General features: G+C 39.6%; 1 protein-coding gene across 1 annotated transcript in view; it reads left to right on the top strand.

The window, feature by feature from the left end:
* Positions 1-20,337, top strand: part of Tmtc3 (Transmembrane O-mannosyltransferase targeting cadherins 3) — an 83,673-nt gene extending 63,336 nt beyond the window's left edge. The window contains exons 12-15 of the mRNA XM_071586123.1: positions 7,571-7,788; positions 12,696-12,768; positions 16,091-16,558; positions 19,873-20,337. Coding sequence (XP_071442224.1) covers positions 7,571-7,788; positions 12,696-12,768; positions 16,091-16,558; positions 19,873-20,337 — 1,224 coding nt within the window. The remainder of the gene's footprint in view (positions 1-7,570; positions 7,789-12,695; positions 12,769-16,090; positions 16,559-19,872) is intronic.
* The last annotated feature ends 472 nt before the right edge of the window (positions 20,338-20,809 follow it).

Below are 20,809 nucleotides of genomic sequence, written 5' to 3'. Positions count from 1 at the left end.
CCATAAGGAAGAAGAGGTCGATAGGATATACGATCAGTTAGAGGACATGATCGCGTGTGTTCCTGCAGGGAAACATTTGATAGTGATGGGGGATTGGAATGCGACGGTAGGCGAAGGAAGAGATGTTGATGAGGTCGGGGACTACGGTTTAGGCACGAGGAATGACCGCGGGGAGAAAGCAGTTGAGTTCTGCAGGAGACAGGGGTTAGTCATCACCAACACTTGGTTTAGACACCACAAAAGACGCAGGTATACATCGAAAATGCCAGGTGACTCAGGAAGATATCAGCTAGATTATATCCTGGTGAGACACAGGTTTAGGAACGGTGTGATAAATTCCCACAGCTTCCCGGGAGCGGATGCGGACTCAGACCACAATTTAGTTGTAATGAAATGTAGCGTACGTTTCAAAAAGATAAGGCAAGGGCCTGCAAGTTAGAAAATGGAATTTAGAAGCATTAATTGAATTGAAAAGGAAGGAATACAAACCGGCGGCAGAGGAAATCATGGAGGATGGTAAAGGGCTTAGTACTATCGAAGAAAAATGGGAAATGATCAAGAAGGGGTTGTCTAAAGCCGCAAAAGACTCTATTGGAACCGTTAACACTAAAAGGACTAGGAAACCATGGATCACGGATGAGATGATTACAAAGATGGATGAGCGGCGAAAATGGAAGAATGTCAATACAGAATTAGACAAAATGAAGTACAAAGAATTGAACAATAAATTGAGGCGGGCAACAAATAAAGCAAAGGAAGCATGGTGGAAGACGCAGTGCGAGGATATGGAAAGTCTGCAGAGGAAGGGTGAAATCGGTGCGCTGTACAGCAAAGTTAAATCGTTATCGGGAAGTAAGAAAGGAAGAGCTATGCTAACAGTTAGAGATAAGGCGGGTAAGGTAATAGTTGACGCAGGAAAGATCCAAGAGAGATGGAAAGAGTATATAGAAGAACTGTATAGTAAAGATCTTAGACCAACAAAGTTAGACATTGAAAAAGAATATGACGTGGAGGAAGATAGCTTAGATCCAGGCATATGAGATAGAAAGGGCATTAAGGGAGATGAAACTAAATAAGGCCGTGGGGGTAGATAACATTCCCGTGGAACTTTGAAAATGCTCAGGAAAATGTGGGAGGAAGAGGCTATATGGGCTGATCCGTAGCATTTATGAGGAGGGAATCTGGCCGGAAGACTTTGTGAGATCAGTTTTAGTTCCTATTCCGAAAAAGGTAAAGGCCACGTCATGTGAGGACTATAGGACAATTAGTTTGATATCCCACGCAGCTAAAGTTGTTCTCAGGATCATAAACAAAAGGATAGAGAGTAGGGCAAATGATTACTTAGGGGATGATCAGTTGGGGTTTAGGAAGGGGAGAGGTACGCGTGATGCCATCGTAGTATTGAGATTATTAATCGAGAGGAATATAGAACACAACCAGGAGGTATTTGCCTGTTTCATAGATTTCGAAAAAGCGTTTGATAGAGTGAATTGGGAAAAACTAATGAGTATTCTGCAGAAATAGGAATAGATTGGCGGGAAAGGAGGCTAATCCGCAACCTGTACATGTCTCAGACTGCTTAGGTGCGGGTGGGAAACGGGGAGTCAGGATGGGCAGTGTTAGGAATGGGTGTAAGGCAGGGTTGCCCATTATCACCGTTGCTGTTCAACCTGTATGCAGAGGAAATGATCAAAGAGGCATGGGAAGAACTCGAGGTAGGAATGAAAGTGGGCGGGGAATACATAAAATCAGTTAGGTTTGCTGATGACCAAGCTTTAGTTTGTCAGTCAAGCAAGGGGTTGCAAGCATTGCTGAGTGAATTGGAAATTCAGTGCGACAGGTATGGGATGAGAATCAATATTAATAAAACAAAGGTTATGCGATTTTCTAGAAAGAAAAAGGCCAAGCTTAACATTAAAATAGGAGGGGAAAAACTAGAGCAGGTAGAACAGTTTACGTATCTCGGTAGTGTTTTGGATCAACACAGTCAAAGTAGTAGGGACGTAAGGAGAAGAATTGCACTAGGCAAAGAGGCTTTCACAAGGAGGAGGGAGTTGATGACAGGGACTTTGAGTAAGGATGTTAAGAAAAGACTTGTAAAAACTTTGATATGGAGCGTAGCTATGTACAGTGGGGAAACGTGGTCATTGAAGCAGGAGGATGGACGTAGATTGGAGGCTTTTGAAATGTGGGTGTGGAGAAGAATGGAGAAGGTGAAATGAATGGTGTATAGTGCACCAATTTTGCCCTTTCTCTGCAAACTTTCCATATCCTCACACAACGTCTTCCACCATGCTTCTTTTGCTTTATTTGTTGCCCGCCTCAATTTATTGTTCAATTCTTTGTACTTCATTTTGCCTAATGCTGTATTTATATTCTTCCATTTTCGCCGCTCATCCATCTTTGTAATCATCTCATCCGTGATCCATGGTTTCCAAGTCCTTTTTGTGTTAACGGTTCCAATTGTGTCTTTTGCGGCTTTAGATAATCCTTTCTTGATATTTTCACATTTTTCTTCAATAGTTCTTTGCCCTTTACCATCCTCCATAATTTCCTCTACACCCTGTTGGTACTCCTTCCTTTTTGATTCATTTAATGCTTTTACATTCCATTTTCTAACCCACCGCCCCTGCCTTATCTTTTTGAAACGGATGCTGCATTTCATAACAACTTAATTGTGGTCAGAGTCCGCATCCGCTCCCGGGAAGCTGTGCGATTTTTCACATTGTTCCTAAACCTGTGTCTAACCAGAATATAATCTAGCTGATAACTCTCTGAGTCACCTAGCATTTTCCATGTATACCTGCATCTTTTGTGGTGTCTAAACCAAGTGTTGGTGATGACTAACCCTTGTCTCCTGCAGAACTCAACTGCTTTCTCCCCGCGGTCATTCCTCGTGCCTAAACCGTAGTCCCCGACCTCGTCACCATCTCTTCCTTCGCCTACCTATTCTAACTAATTTGGTCTTCTTTACCTGCATCTTCTGTCTTGCTGCTGCTGGTTTTCCCCTTCAAGGGTTTCATAGGATGACAACTGCGGAAGCCTTGCCTCCCCCCACTGCTGGGCACGACACGCGGCGGATTGGGCCTAGCCCCTTAGTTGCCAGGACTCAAAATCTCTGTAGTGACCATCATATTTATCTTGGGAATGATAATTGAGGTGGTTTCCCATTGCCTTCCTCAATAGTGTTTTTAAAGTGACACCATCACTTATTGGCCGCCCCTCTGGGGTCAGACGGGCGCCCCTCTGGGGTCTTTGCAACCGCCTCACTGAGGAACAGACGCTGCGTGGACTACCTTTAGTCTGGCTCCTAACCTTTCGACCTATCTGGCATGGGTGACCCTACCAGGAGCAAATATTATTACTCCCGCCAGTACAGCTCTAGGGGTCAGCGGAACGCACAAGCCCTTCCACTAGGTCAAGGTTGTAGTCCGGGGAGGACCCTTTGGAATATGTTGAAATAAATTTAAGTTAATGAATTAAGTTAAAAAAATAAATATAAACAATTTTTAATGTGCCAGGCAAGTTAATGTAGTGGTCTGGCTGGTTATAAGGTAAATGCATCATTATAACGTGGTTGAAATGTTTCACAATTTTAAAATGCTATTTTTTGTTTATAATTATGAAAACAACGAAGTTAACATGCTTACGATCAATTTCATTGAGTTTAATGGTTAATTTTCGCTTTTTGGCTGTTAAAATATAGTGCGGTTCAAGAGATTTTATGTTTCAATTGACAAAGTCATGAATGAGAACCAATGCAGAGGCATATTTGTGTGATTCATGCATTGAATAGACTGTAATTAATGTAAGGAAAATTGATAGGGTCTTGTTTATATCTACCTTGAAAATTAAGTAAGGCATTCTATATCTTCCAGTCCTGGGGGACAATGCCTTCTAAAACCAACTCACTAAATATACATGTAATCAAGAAAAAAGCAATGTATCTAACAAGCCCTTTGGCAACTCTTAGAGGGATCTCCTTCAGTCTGAGGGATTATTATTATTTGTATTTTACCAGTTCAGGTATGTTTTCAATGGACACAAAAGCCTACAAAATGGCACAATAATACATTTCCTTTCCTTTCCCGGCAAAGCACAACCTGACATCTGAGACTGATAAACATTTGTTCAATTCTGTATGCTTCTTTCCTCACTTAATTCTGTTCAACATGCCTATTCCACTCCTATCCCTTCCCTGCTTGCCCAATGACTGCTTTGGCATCACATGTCCCTCTCCCCTTTATGATTCCAATCTAATCATCTCCCAACTAATGGTTTGCCCTGCTCTTCATCCTCTTATCAATGCGCCTATGTACCTTATTATCTGTGTTCAAAAACAAACTTAATTGTACTATAGCCCTAATCTTTTCCTGCCTTTTTCTTTTTAGGAATGGGAGCTAACACTGACCTAATAAAATCTCCCAGCCATATTCCTATCTCATAAATGCTGTGAAGTAACGCATGAAAACTCTTCTTTCCGTGTTTTCCTAGACCCTTTAGTAGTTACTTGGCAGTGTTATTTACCCCCATGGCCTTATTTCAAGTCCTTAACTGCCCTTTCTATCTTGCCATCAAATATAGCTGGGCCCGAGCTATTATCATCTATATCTATGTCTCTTTTCTTTCTATGTTTATTTTCCTTCTATATATATTTTCTTTCTATTTCTTAGCAAGCTGGCCTAAATTCTATGCCATAAAAATGTTATACATATTTTTCCATCTCTCTTGAATCCTTCCTGTTTTAGTCAATAATTTTCCTGGTTTACCTTTGATAATATGCCTAGATTTTCCCTTCTTACTTCCTTGCAGTGCATCAATTTTGCCATACTCTTGTAAGTTTTCCATGTCCTCAAACTTCATCTTCTATCCCATTTCTTTTGCATTATTAGTCTCCCATCTCATGTTATTATTCAGTCTTTCACCCTTTCATCTACTGAACTCTGTGTACATAGAGTTTATTCTTCCATTTCCTTTTCTCGCCTATATTTCTAATAGCCTTGTGTGTAATCCATGGTTTTCTTGCCCTTATCTAATTTGCTTTTCCTTTAGTTCTGTTTGCTGCTTTGACTAACCCTTCTCTAGTATGTTTCCATTTTTCTTCTCTTGTATTCATTTCACTTTCCTCATTCATTATTTTCTCTACATCCTGCTGATTCTCCATTCTTATCGTTCATGTTAATTCATATACATTCCATTTCCTCAACTTTCTTCCCTATTTTATCTTATTTAATCTGATGTTTTACCTCATTAGTCTTAGATTATCATCTGAATCTGCACCTACTCCCGGGAAACTGTTCGCTTTAATAAACCAATTCCTATATCTGTGCCTAACCATAATATAAACTGATAGCTTCTTGAAACTTGGGCATTTTCCATGTATGCTTATGCCTTATGTTGTGTCTAAACCAAGTGTTTATTATGATAAACCCCTGTCTTTTGCAGAACTCAATGGCTTTCTCCCCATGGTCATTTCTTTTTCCTAAACTTTAGTCTTCAACCTCACTAATATCTCTTCCTTTGCCTACCAACGTGTTCCAATCCCCCATCAATATGGACTTCTTCCTCCTCATGATTGCTTGGTGGTGTGTATACCTGAACAATGTCAAAGTTCATTGGTTCAGCTTTTATTTCTACTAATACGAGGGTCATCCGGAAAGTAGTACCCGTTCGTGCCGCATGAAGTGCTGACGACGCGAGTAGCCGCTGGACGAGGTCAGATAGCTTCAGTGGCTTGTCTGCCTTCTCTGAGCCAAGTTGCGTGACGCTAGCATTGCCTGTGTTGTTTCTGTGATTGTTTACAATGTTTAAAAAAATTGAGAACGCCGCCAGTTGTGAAGTGAGGGCAGTGATTAAATTCCTCAATGCAAGAAACGTTCGCCCATGTGATATTCATCGCCAATTAAAGGAGGTGTATGGAGACAATGTAATGGACGAGTCGTCTGTTCGGCGGTGGTGTCGCAACTTCAACATGGGGAGGGGGAACACACACGACGATGAGCGTTCGGGGAGACCGTCTGTCATTACAGACCAACTGGTGAGCTCAGTTGACGAATTCGTGAGGAACGATCGGCGCGTCACAATTGATGACATCTGTGAGCATTTTCCCAATGTTTCTCGAACAATTGTTCATGAAATTGTTAAACACCATCTGCATTATGCAAAAATTTGTGCAAGATGGGTCCCTCGCGTATCTCAATGAGCTGGCGGCGAAGGACTATGCAGCAGGAATACAGAAACTTGTCACACGTTATGACAAATGCCTTAATTTGCTTGGAGATTATGTTGAGAAGTAGTTTAAAGTATCCTCTTTCAAATAAAATTTTTTATGTTTGTTAATATTTACTTTTGTGTCTATTTCACGAACGGGTACTACTTTCCGGATGACCCTCGTAGTATGCCATCAGTCACTTGTTCTGTGTTTACTACACTTCTTGCTACCATTTTATTCAATATTATTGCCATTCCTTGAGGGCTGTTGTCCCCTCCGCTGTATATTACTCTATAAATATCACTCCGGTCCTCCTCACAATCCTTCCATCTCACCTTGTTTATTACTAATATATATATATGTATATATTTTCTCCCTCCATGTTTCTCCCATCATTTCAATTCTGGAGTACCCATTAAAACTAGTGTTGTTTTTCTGAAGTTATACTCTCATCTATTTAAAACAAAACTTCATTTGAGTGCTTTAACCAATTTAGCAACTAAGGTGTCCTTGTACACAGATCTGTTAACTCAAAGGCCACCTTTAGGATGCCTGGGAGGAGGTGATACAACACGAGGCATGAATCGTCAAAATTATGTGCAACTAAAATGTTTTTAACAAAAGGAGAAGCTATGTACTATCAAATATTGTACCACTTGAAATGATTGGTTTACAGCACTTAAGCTTGACTTGAGTCGGTGGGAGTGGGGTCAGATCGGGGTAATTTATTTCAGAAAGTTTTAGGTATTTTTTTACATAAATTTAAAGGAACATGGTGCTGCAACAAATCATGGTACGTATACAATTTCGCAAAGTAGTGTAGCAATGCTAATTGTTCCAAAGTCCATGGGGTTTAAGCCAATAGGTTTTTCCCTTTTCACATAATTTTTCAAATAGGTGTTTCCCTTTGACAAATTGAAAGAACTGTGGGAAATATCGGGACAATTACTTCGATGGAGTCATTTTCTGATGTGCATCAACATGTGGGGAACACCACAATGTAATAATCATTCGCTTTTCCCGGGACGATTATGTGCTCTGTAACTTTCTTGGTGATTTCTACCATTCTTTGAAAAACTTTATTGAATACTCTCTTAATTAATGGCAATATGTAGAAGAAATACACCAATCCATTGGCAAGGTAGATACTGAGTTGGCATCAATATTTCAGCAGCAAGAGGTGTTTGTTGCAGCGCATGTATCTATGTGGAATGGTGTGTGCTGTAACATGTTCTAGTACTGTTCATATTTCAGTATTCACTATTCTAAGTAAGGATTTTTGATTTGTCTGATTTTTATCCTTTTAATTCCTTGATTATTAATGAGACCACTTCTCCTCCTCCACCTTTCTTGCCGTAGGCAAAATCCCTTCTTCCAAAAGTTAAGCCTGGGGAGTCATACCAAGCGAGAATTGCCCCCAACCACCTTCACGTCTTCCTCAACTTGGCAAATCTGATTGCTCGCAACGAGACGAGGCTGGAGGAAGCGGACCTCCTGTACAGGCAGGCAATCAGCATGAGGGCTGATTACACACAGGCCTACATCAACCGAGGTGACATATTGCTCAAGTTGAACAGGTGAGTTTATGTTTTTTCACATTAATCCGGAAACAACACTTTGGCCTTTACTCAGACCTTTTTACAATGGTATAACAATATAAACAATTACCAACACCGAAGCCCTAGATGGAGAGAAACCCGCCTAGGTGGGAATCGAACCTGCAACTGGTTGGCAGGCGAGGACTTAACGCCACTGTGGCCTCAATGTAATAGATTAAGCTCTCTTTACATAATGCATGCAATGAGAGCTTAATCACCCTTCGTTAGTCTACTATCAGAGGATCGTCTGTCTGACAGCCGTCAAAGACACCTTGCATATTCACCACTTCTTCTCTCAATGATATACTTTTTTGTATATGACGTAATAGCTAGATAAATGATGCAACAATTTAATTTTTGCTCTTCATTTTAGTGAATGAATGGAAATCTTAATTCTGAGTTTAAGATGTTTTTTTAACAAAAATTTTATTTGATTTTTTCAATCTCAGAAATTTCCCGAAAAAGTGTATCCATATTGGACCTAGCCTATTTGTGAATTTTTACCATGGTTAAGAATTTGAAAACCCATACTCCATAGCATCTTGGCCAGATTGATCCTCGAACAAATAAATTGATTTTCTGAGTTATGTATTATTGAGATTAGGAAATTAATGTATATTTGAGATTGGACAACTGAATGGAGGGCCAGGTTCGACTCCTAGGCAATACTATCTAAACACACTCAGCTCTACCCAAGCTGTGTGATCTTTTTGGGTACCAGAACTTGCTGGAAAACCGTAGTCGGCACAGCGACGGGATCTAATCCTCCTTATTACTCTGGTGAGTGAATTTCTTATACCGTTTAGGGCTTAGTACTTGATGAACTCTGCCATCACATACCAAACCAGCCTTTGGGTTTATTACTATGTTTATGGTTTAAATGTACGCATATATGTGTATATACATATGTTCTCAAAGTTGAAAGTCATAAAAATGCCATGAAACCTGGTCTCTCTTAGCTTGCCTAATCACGTGTGTGTGTGTGTGAAGCCTATGATGACAATGGCAGAAGCAAAGTTAGTTTCTGTGCCAATTTTCTCCAACTCCAAGCAACCCAAATTATGTACCATGGAGAATGCCTAACTGATGCCAATGGTCACCAAGAAGTTTGGCATAGGAGAGACAGGAAGAATCGAAAAGTGGTATTAGGCAGTGATTCACAGTCTACTAAGAAGAGCAAATTTGCTGGTACACCACATCATATCCAACTAAATTATTATAATTGTGTTTATTGGTTCCTGTTGGACATGTTTGTAACAATACAGAACACGTCACATTTTCTGCTCATATTCTTTGCAGACATCACAAGAGTGGATATTACAGAGTCAGCGTTTATCTCAAAACAAAAATATAAGGAAGCGTACAGAGCATAAACCAAAAGCAATCTGGAGTAGTAACAAGAGTAATTTCGTAGAGTTATTTATGAAGAAAATCATTTACCTAGAGAAAGAGACATGAATTCATCAACTGTATGTGTGGGTGGTGTTCATGTTAATACAGCCTCAAGAACTTCAGTGGATATAGAGGACTACTTAGCTGATAAATTCTCTAGTGGGGGTTTTTACTATCATCTTGTTAGGTCAGGGTAATACTAGTAACTCTTTAAAGTTAATACCCTCTTTAACTAACTTTTTAATCCTCCAAAGAAAAGAACCCAGATCCAAAGAACTTTCCAATGCCCAATCTTGGCTGGAAAACTTTGACAAAGGTTAATTTGGTCCTCCTAAGAGACTGTTTTAAGTAAACTTGGCAAAAGGTCACTCCACTGTTAACTAATTCAACATCGAGTGTTGGTAAGCCCTCCTCACTCAATGTTACCCTCAAGATAATACTAGTGCAAGTATTGAAAATGCAAATACTCATCACGGCTCTGTGAAAACTGATTTATGCAACACCAGATCTCAAACCAAGTGACTAGGAGTAAGTGGAATTTTGCTCAGGTTCCTTTATTTTAACGTTCAATCTTTAACGAACAAGGTTTTTGACTTAAAGGTAATTCTCCAAGAAAAGCAAAGTGACAATCTCATATTAACTAAACTCTGGCCATTGTGTGATGAAATCAAATGTCATGCAGTCATCGACTTGGACCTAGCCATATCATTTTGTTGAACGGACGGAAGAGGAGGTGGCGTCACCATCTCAGTTTATGGAATTAGGTGTCTCATTTCATTCGTTTGGTCTTAGTAGCAATCAATAATATTCCCGCAAGAGTAACCCCTCACTCCTCTACTCTCCTAGATTTTGTTGTATCCAACCTACCAAACAAATGATTATCGTGTGAAACTATATTAAGCCAATCTGATCAATCTGTGATTGATATCGAGATGAAATTTAATGGCTCTCATTCCATTGAGCATTGTTATGCAACCAAATATGTTTATAGTGCCAACAGATGGTGAATTTCTCAGTAGTTTGGCTCGAGAAATCTGAATAGAACATGATAATGTTCTCAATGTTGACGCTAAATTCAACACTTCCCTTAACAGGTTGTTAATAAACCTAACAGGGTCAGGCTTCCCTTCATGAAAGTTTTTTCATGTCCATCAAATGAAAGTGAGAACACACTTTTTGTGTAGAATTTATTTGGTTTGGTACAAATGCACTTCACCGTGGCACTGCACCATCAGGTCATTTGCTGCAAACCAAATACATCTGGAATAAGTGCTCTCTCACTTTCATTTGATGAAGTTCTTAATACTTTTTACTCATCTTTTTCCTGTAAAAACCATAAAATCATATTGTGGAAAGAAGAATGTCAGATTCAATCCTGAGCTGATAAATATAGGTGCGAGAGTAGGAGGGGGCTATGCTCACAATGTAAATTTTCCAATTCATCCCTTCATGAATAATATAAAGTACCCCTGAGTCAATCAAAAGTGATAATGAAGGACTTAAGGAAGATAATTATAATCAATATGACTTTTCATCATATAACCTCTCTTAAGCTGCATTGAATGTCATTAAAAAACGGACAAACAACAGTCCAGACCGGCAACAGCCACCTTTCCTTAATTTCAATGGTACTCCAATTTCCAAGCCCGTAGACATTGCAACCGGCATATAGTATGGTAAGCAATCTTGTCTCAATATTTCCCTCACCATCTGGCTCCATTGAGGTAGAAAATACCACGCGATCTCCTGCCGATGCATATATCATCTGCTGGTAGGGATGGGGCACCTTTGCCCATAATCAAGCAAGCTGCTTTAAGCTTGCTACTGAAGTATAAGTGTACCTAGCCTTATGCTGTAGACCCATTTTTATCCTGTGAGTAAGCAAAAGTAATTTCATTATTGAGTATTTTTTAGTTATTAGCAAAGGCGACAAACAGTTAAGGTAATTTGTGCCATTGGGTTGTTAGTTTGGTACTTATTTTAGAGTAGAGGTGGGCGAATTAGGGACTGGGGGAGGAGGGTGGGGAGCACCCATTTTAGCATCAGCCGGCCACTCAATGGAAGGCAAAGGGGTCTGCAATTTAATGTCCCATCTGATGGTTCTCCACTTAGCATCCCAAGTAGAGATTGGGTTATTGCCGAAAATTCCTACTGCCACTGGGAACTGAACCCTAGCCCTCTGGATAGAAAGCCAGTACACTAGCCACTATGCTAGCACGATCTCCAATTGTATTATTGATTCACTTGAGTTCAGTTGGGCTGGGGTAGCAGTGCCAGGTTATGTGTCAACATTACAACGGCACAGGTATATAATAGAAGTATTCTTCTGGTATTGAAAGGTAAATAAGAGATTCTCTTAGTTAAGGTTTAAACTACAAGTGACATGAATTCTCAAATTAAAGGCGAAGGAGCAAGCATAAGATTAATTGGCATTTATGAGAGCATTTCGTAAGTGAACCTCTTAACTTCATCATCAATTATATACTGCTCCTTGCAACATGTCAAAAAACCATTCTCATTTAGCGTGAGCAAAATATTCCTCATTCCATTTTGTCTAATGCTATCCTGTTAGTGTACAGTTGATACAAATTTAATGATGAATGAGGGGGAAAAAATCATTTTGATAAATATTAAAAGATGTATCACTTATGGTGTGACATCCAAGATGTAGGATGTACATGTTCACATGCACAATGTGCTCGGAGAATTCTATGGAAATTCAGGTTTATATTATTAACATTATTACTTGTATATGTAATTTGGGTTGCAACTCTGTTTTTTATTGTACTTGACTGGGATAATCAAAGTTAACATAAATCCAAATTTTCAAATAAAAGCCTAATAGCAATGGGTGTCAGAATTTATGGCACATTAACACACCCACTGAAAACGAGTGATAAATTTTGAAGTTTCAAATTGAAACTCAAGAACTTCCTTCCAATGGAGGGTTATTATTCATTGAATGCATTTTTAAATGATGAGCAGTTGTAATGCATTGTGTTCAATTACATACTTTAATTTATATGCTCTTTTTTAAGCATGTTCGTAGTGTCGAAATCTACCTGTATTTTGTGCTTTTCTTTGTATTTAACTACTCTTATATCTACATGATATGTATGGTCAGTGGGCAATAAAAATATTGTAGTTATTAATAGAGTCAATTGATGTGGTCACAATTGACGTAATACTTACTACCTCTGTCCATAGTCTAAGCTGGCCACTGCTTGGCCAAGGGTTGTGTCCTCTTTAACTAAGTCATCGCAATCGACAAAGTGTAAAACAAGCATAACCAAGATTGTATTTTTTATCATTGTGAAGTTATTTCACCTCCTCGGTGATTTAAGACTTGGCATAAATACTGCATGTAATTTTATTTCTTTATGTAATTATTATGCTTAAATGAAGCTCCCAAAAGCCCATAAAGTACCATGTGTTATGTTCTATTTCATCTGTGTATTTTGATGGCAGTTGGACTTTTTTCTATTTACTTACAGGACAAAGGAGGCCCAGGAGGTTTATGAAAGAGCTCTCTTCTATGACAGTAATAACCCTGACATATACTACAATGTAAGTGAAAATTTGGCCTATTTTGGTTCCAAATTTATGTGATATTTCTCCGTGTAATTTGTTAAATTATTGATGTGTGTATTTAATCACTTCCTTATTCCACCAGTTCCTGAGACTGAAATCAGAATCAATTGAAAAACTTAGGCTCCAGAACTGCTATTTACACTAAGTTTGGTCATGTGCTAGGGGAACACGCTAGGGTAAAACATCGTATAAGCTCATAATGTCTGCCGCAGAGTAATTAGTATCCCTTCAAACACTTTTAGCTCAAAGTAATATATTATGTTACCCTTAATATGTATATCGAGTAGATAAATGATAATCCTGGATGTGGATGAATGAGGATGCCCTGGAAAAAGCGTATCTCACAAAACTATTGATTCATTGGATTTGGAGAAGAAGTAAGCCAATGCAACAATTTCAGAATGTTGCGGCATCTCCCGCAGTTTCTTTGGAATTTGAATAAGAAGTAAGCCCTTGAAAACATGATTCATAAAAGCCAATTCATTTTTCCAGTGTGCAATGAATTTGTTTCAATAATAAAAGCACATCTTGGATGGGCACTTAAATAATTAGGAATCTTAGAAGGGAGCTTCTGAAAAACAAATAAGCAGAAGCTAATTTTACTTGATATAGTTTTGAACTATCTTTATTTTGGTTCATCTTATTCATCTCAATATATGTTGGTGTGGATGTGTGGACTTCATTGGCATTCAGAGCTGGTTTCTATGCTTAATATCAACATTTTGAATGTGAGGAGTTTTCTAACCAGAAGTTTTATTAACTGGTTCAACTACTATATTTCCCTTTTTAATCTATTGTGCATATATGTAGTCCTTCATTTTGTATGATTAGTCAGATTCTATTGTAGTTCAAGCTCTTTTTACTCTCCAGATACCTCTGGTGGTCAGTATGCCCTTAGGGACTCTGTTGACCCTCGTGTAGGCTTGTCACCAGATTTCCCAGAGGCTGGGCCACCAGAGTTGATCGACACATAATTCTTGTCTGAGGCAGGAGTTGAACCCACAGATTTTGGGTTGGCAAGGGAGCACCTAACCCAGCCAGTAGTTTTTAAATGTTTTTATAAATATGAGGAATAATGTTTCACTCCTGCTTATTATGTCAGCAGCTACATGAATGATGTCTTACAGTGTGAAGAAATACATTGGCTAGCTGTTAGGCACATTACAATGGTTTAAAGATTTTAATTGCATTATGAAATTGAACTTCTTGACTTCCTTTAACCATGTTTCTAAATTCCAATGTGAAAATTAAGAGAATACACATTCTGTTAAACTAATTAACTTATCAAAATGGAAAAAATTGCACAAAAGGAGCTGCTCTTCCAGAAAATGTTTTGCCATTCAGCTTTTATTCTATTTACTTAGCATTTAATCTTTTATTATATATTTTTTAAACTTAAGCATCTTAATTATGCCTTTTATCTTTAAGATGATATGAAACTTCCCCTAAACTATTAATTTGGCAGATTTCACCAAAGTTCCCTTTATGAATCTAGATAGTTTAAAATGTATCGAGTTGTATGTCATGTGCCATGTTAAAACTTCATCCATTAGAGTGTGTCTTGCAGCTTTTACATCATATTTCTTCACGTCATAAAGTGCCACTCATGCAACTACAGCATAAGCGGGAGCTGCTATATTATTCCTATTATTTTTCAAACTATTATATATAACCCGAGCATGGGTGCAAGGGTCGCATGTTATAATACTTCCGTCTGAAAGTATTTCACGTCATCTTTATTTCTATGTATATTGGATATTACAATTTTATTGGAAGTTAAACTGAGTGAAAACTGCAGAACTTTGTATAAATATCAGTTCTGGAATTGATGTTGTTCGTTTCAATTCACCTTTTAAAATCAAAACTGGTGGAACCTGGGGCAAAAGAAGTGAATAGATTCATCACTTATTTTTATATTAAAGCCTAAATATGTTTCACATTACTTCTGCTTTCCAAAGCTGGAGAGGTCACCTTTTATGCATTGAGGTTGTTGAGGAATGTCATACGACAGCTGACAGTGATGTACGTGCATTCATGTTTAATTTTCATGATAAGGTTCGTTTTCGGATGGATATAAATCTGGTACACTATCCTGCATTTTGCAAGGTGCAGTTCACGTAAATGAATATAATTTCTGCTGCTTTTTGGAGTGCATATTCTTTAAATCAATCTTAAATCAGAAAAAGCTGCCTTAGGATTCCCAAAACATGAGTCCAGACCATGTTGTGGGTGTCAAATTAGAGATTTGCATTCCATTCTACCACATCACTTTCAGACACCATATTTCTGGACCCATAAGACGCTCTTTCTTTACTCCAAATGTGCTCTAAACTCCGCCTGCCTCTTATGGGTATGCTGGTATAACTTCGGCATATGAGCGTAAGCCAATTCACCAGAAAAATACTCATTCTTTAAGTATTTAGATAGTATCACTGTTTTGAGTCAGTAGGAAGCAACAGAGTTTTAATATTTCATTGAAAGTACTTCCTAAAAAAATCATGAATAAATCTTAAGTATATACACTGCAGTGTGTTTAGTTTGATCTCAGATGTGGTGCTGCTGCAAAACTTAACACTTATTGGGTCAATGGGGATGTTGCCCCTCTGCTAATACATACGTACATGTTGTACAAACATCTCTCACGATAAACTGGGAGTCTGCATGCATTCAACCTGAAGTAGTATGAGACTGTTGTAAAGCCACAGTAAATGGTTGCGTTTAGCACAAATTATGACAATATCATATTAATAACAGACTATTAACATCACATAAAAATTTGTTGTTTGGCATAACTTTATGGAATTTACCAAACATATTGAAATGAAGTAATGACGAAGGACAAATTGAAGATGATGTCAAAGCCTAGGTCCTGTTCTAAATAAAGTATTTATGGAATTACAAAGTTATTTATTTCATTTCAATGTGTCCCATAAAAAGTTAAAGTGGTAACAGGATCTTAAGAGAGATGATTGTCATTGAACAGTATTGCTTTTAAACTTGAATTCATGAATTATGCTTCGGAACATGAAAGCAAGGCAGCTTAAAGACATTTCGGTCCAGCACTGTCAAATTTCTGTAATTATATAATGAATAAACATTGGCATACAGGTAGGTGTCCGTATGTATATGTAACTGCTTATTTTTTATTGTAAAATGTAAAATTGTAAATTCAGTTTTCTTCATTTTAATTGTTAAGATCAAAATAATTTGATCCTTTTCATCTGATCCAAGTATTTTTCATAAATTCAATCCCATAACTTTTCCTAATGCAGTTTTTTAAATATAATTGTCCCTGCAGCTTGGAGTGGTGTTCCTGGAGCAGGGAAAAGCATCGCAGGCACTGGCCTACTTGGACAAGGCGCTCGAGTTTGACCCCGAGCATGAGCAGGCGCTCTTCAACTCAGCCATCCTGCTGCAGGAGCTCGGGAGGGTGGAGCTGCGGAAGGTCGCTCGCGAGCGGCTGCTCAAGCTCCTGCAGAAGGATGCCCAGAATGAGCGGGTGCACTTCAACCTGGGGATGCTGGCGATGGATGACCGAGATGTCGAGGGTGCTGAGCACTGGTTCCGGCGTGCGGTTGAGCTCAAGGAGGACTTCCGCAGTGCCCTCTTCAACCTGGCCCTGCTACTGGCAGATGACCACCGCCCCCTGCAGGCCGCACCCTTCCTCAATACCCTCGTCAAGTTCCACCCAGATCACGTCAAGGGCCTCATTCTACTCGGCGAGATTTACATCAACAACATAAAGGACCTTGATGCAGCGGAAAGCGTAAGTGTTTTGCATATGCACGAGATGCCACACCCATCTGTTTGTGTCTGCCAAACTTGGAACTCAGGACTACCCAGAAAACTGAAAAGTTCTCAACGTTTGCTCTCCAACAGAGAACTCAGATAATACAGGGTTCGTCCGGAAAATAAGTGTACTGAGCTCAGGAAAAAAAATTTATTACACTTTTACATATCTTAAGCTAATATTCCTCAAAATAGGACCCTTGTGAGTCGATGCACTTGTTCCAGCGGCGTTCCCATTCCTGGAACGCTCCCGCGAAGGCATCATCGGGAACCTCTCAAAGACTCATCGTCGACCTCTTCTCTGCCCTCCACGAACATCTTGTGCCACCGAAAGATCATGTTTCTGGACATGGCTGACTCCCCGTAAGCCTGGTTAATCATACCGACAGTTTCGGTAGACGATTTCCCAAGCTTTACCACAAATTTGATGGAATAACGCTGCTCCAAAAACTTCGGCATCGCGTTCCGTGACGTGGGTCGAGCGTGGAGGTTCGCGTTAACAGAGCTCCTCACTACACCACAGCCCAGAGCCGACTGCCTTTTTCAGCGTCGCTTGCCAACATACCCCCCTCCAATCGCAGCCCGTCAGAGCGGTGCTGGGCGCGCCTGGAGCGGCGCGCCCAGCCCAGGAGTCAGTACACTTATTTTCCGGACGAACCCTGTATGGTGGGAATTAGTGCAAATGCCCATACATTCCCTGAGTAATGGAATGCATTGCTGTCAGTTTTTATAGCTCTCCTTGTCTCTTTCATTAAGAACAATATGGCACAAGTAATGTGCTGGCCACATGAGTATCTTATATTCATTTCCACCATGACATCAATGGACTCTAGAGAGCAAGTTTTCAAAGACACCCAGAATTTTGAACAAACTTACTGACCAGGAAAGCATGCAAACCCAGGTTTCGCCTACTACAGGAAGTTGAAATTCTAATGCAAGTAGTGAAGCTTAAAGAGTTGTTAATTTATTTAGCAGTTACTTAACACTTCATAAAATCATTCATTTCTTCATTATTAAGGAATTTCTGCTGTTCATTTTGTGTAAATTCTTACACAAAACACATGGGATACTTTATAAATCAATGTACAAATAACTTCACAACATACAACGTCTGTTCAAAAAGTATCACGGCTTTTGTATTTTTCCCAAAGTTATTTATTTATTCATGTATATCTATTTCGTCCCCTTCAAAGTAATCGCCATTAGATATTATACACTTGTGCCAACATTTTTTCCAATCCTCGAAAAATTCATTTTTTGTGATCTTGTTCGGCTCCTCCTTCGATGAAATCTTTATCTCGTCAATCATAGTGTAGCGTCGTCCTTTCATGGTCCTCTTCAGTTTCGGGAACAAGAAAAAGTCTCCGGGGGCCAGATCTGGGGAATACGGTGGCTGCAGCATCATTAGTGTGTTGTTTTTAGCCAAAAATTCATGCACAAGTAACAATGTGTGAACAGGGCCATTGTCATGGTGCAAAGGCCAATTTTTGTTCTTCCACAAATCCTGGCATTTGTGGCGGATTGCCAAGTGCAAATTGTGCATAACTTACAGGTAATATTCCGTATTTACCATTATACCTCCTGGCAAGAACTCATAAGGCCCCATGCCTCTGCAATCAAAGAAAACTGTAAGCAAAACTTTCACATTCGACCGAACTTTGAGAGCTTTTTTTCATCTTGTCTCGTGCTGCAGCTTCCATTGGGATGATTGAGCTTTAGTTTCCACATCATAACCATAAACCCATGATTAGACACCAGTTATGATCTTCTGGAGCAAATTTGGGTTGTCCCAGGCGGGGTCATTAGCAGTGTTAATGCATTGCTGTTTTTGATAGAAATTGAGTAATTTTGATAAGAATTTCGCAGCGACCCGTGTCATACCCAAATCATTGGTAAAAATTGAATGGCACGAGCCAATCGATATGTTTAGGTCCTCGGCAACTTCTCTCACGGTGATTCAAAGATTGGCCAATACTATTTTCTTCACTTCATCAATGTTTTCGTCTGTTGTTGACATGCTTAGGCATCCGGCATGCTCTTCGTCGTTCACATCCTCTCGGCCCTCTGAGAACATTTTGTACCACCGATAAACGTTGCTTCGGTCCAAGGTAGCTTCTCCATAGTCTCCACAGTCAACATTCGAAATGCGTCCGCGCATTTAATTTCGTTTTGCACACAAAATTTGATACTGATTCTTTGATCCATTCTTTGGAACAGGCAAAATCGAAGACAAGCCAAAACATGTTCAAGCAAATCATCTGTCAACGATTAACAGAACATTCAAAATGGCCAAACTTTTTGGCATAAGTGAAAGGTATAAGTACAAACATAACGCCACCAAAAGATCGAAAATCAAATATACATAACGTGCGAAAATTCATAAATTTGCTATACTTTTTGAATAGACCTTGTATTCTCACAGAATCCTACTTTATAATTAACCGAGCCACATGGTGGTTTGAATTCACACTCTTTTAAGGACTCATTGATGAATCATAACACATTAATGACTAGAATGTTTATATAACCACAGCAAACACCAACATTCATCACTGTAAAATGATTTAATGCAAAAATATGACAGCATATAATGTCCTTGTTTTAAACAGGCTTGAGGAAAGAAAATTCAAAATTATTGGAACATTTTTCGTGTATACAAGCAGCAATAGAAGGGAGAAAAATTATTAACTTGATAATCTGGTATCCCTATGAATAGATTTTGTATTTTTCCAGAGACTTTAATTTAAGATACTTAATGCATTTCACAGAGATGAAGAGGGACCTGATATAGAGTAGGATGCTGGATTTTGTGTTTTGTTAGGAGTCACAAAATGTTTTATTTAGTAGCTTTGTCCATCCGAAAACCTACCTTGACCGGTAGATTACCTAATAATAATAATAAATGCATTTCATTGACTCGTGGCATCATCAGGGAACCTCAAATCAAATAATTCCACAAAGTGAAGCCTACAACCAAAGGAGGAGAATATTCTGGCATTGTATCACCCTGAAGTGTAATTTTATACATTGTTGCACAAATCTGTCGAGAACGGTATTTCAAGAGTCAAGACCAGGGAGTAAGTAGCTAATTGTGCAACCTCAGTTTCAGTTGAGAAATCATTTTTGACCTCCTTCAGCTCAATTAAATATCGTCTGATTCATTTCAAAGAGCAATTGTAATCTGGCTTCATGTATCATTAGCATTTATGGAAATCAAATCAACCCCCTCCAGTAATTCCAGATGCCCGCACCCAACCATATCTGAGCCTCATCTCTCTCTGCCTTCCACAGTGCTACAAGCGCATCCTCCAACAAGACCCCCACAATGTGCAGGGCCTCCACAACCTCTGCGTGGTGTACGTGGAGCGGGGGAACCTTCAGCGTGCAGAGTCCTGCCTCCAGCAGGCGCACCGCCTTGCCCCGGGCGAAGACTACGTCCTGCGGCACCTCAAGATCGTCCAGGCCCGCATCGCAAAAATGAAGCAGCCCACCAAGGGTGACGACTTGGTCTCCGAGGAAGACTACCCCCCCACGCACACCTTCCCAGAGTTCCAGTGGGGGGCCACGAGGGCTGGGGCCAAGGAGCAACCGGAGCAGGAGGGAGGAAGTTGGGGGGAGCAGGAGGGAGGCAGCGCGGGGGGGGAAGAAGCACCCGCGATGGAATCAGCCGGGAGACAGCAGCAACGCCTCGACCCACACAGCGCCGCGGTGCACTCCACACCCGAGGGAGCAACAGAGCGACCAGCTTCATCTTAGCATCAGTGATCTCAGCCCTTCCGTGATGCATAATTAGGCAGCTTGTTGTGCCATTGAGAGCCCAATGGATAACCATTGTTCAGAGTGTATTGTCAGTCTTCAGAAGATTTGAGTGCCAGGGTGTGGAGAATGGGTGTTGGCACATAATGATAAGTACATTCATATGTACACACACACACACATGCTCACGCAAGGACGATCCCCCTTCAAGTGTCCTAGAGTTAATGGCTTTCTTGTCTTTTCACAGTCCTCAACCCAAGCCCCGTCCATGTACATCCCCACTTGAACATTTACGTGAAAAAGCCTTGTCCATCTAAGATTTTCTAAATTTGGAATTCCAAATTTAAATAAAAGCATGAAATTCTCCAAGTTAAAAACAGATAGTCTTCCTTTGTTGGCTATTCTCTTCTTCAGAATGTGAACCCTATTCAAATTTGATTATAATTAATTGCAGAAGATAATATGAGAAAGC

Source organism: Hetaerina americana, unplaced genomic scaffold (assembly GCF_022747635.1).
Source record: "Hetaerina americana unplaced genomic scaffold, ioHetAmer1.1.p SCAF_20, whole genome shotgun sequence".
In the NCBI taxonomy this organism is placed as follows: Eukaryota; Metazoa; Arthropoda; class Insecta; order Odonata; family Calopterygidae; genus Hetaerina; species Hetaerina americana.
This window is presented reverse-complemented; position numbering and strand designations above follow the sequence as displayed.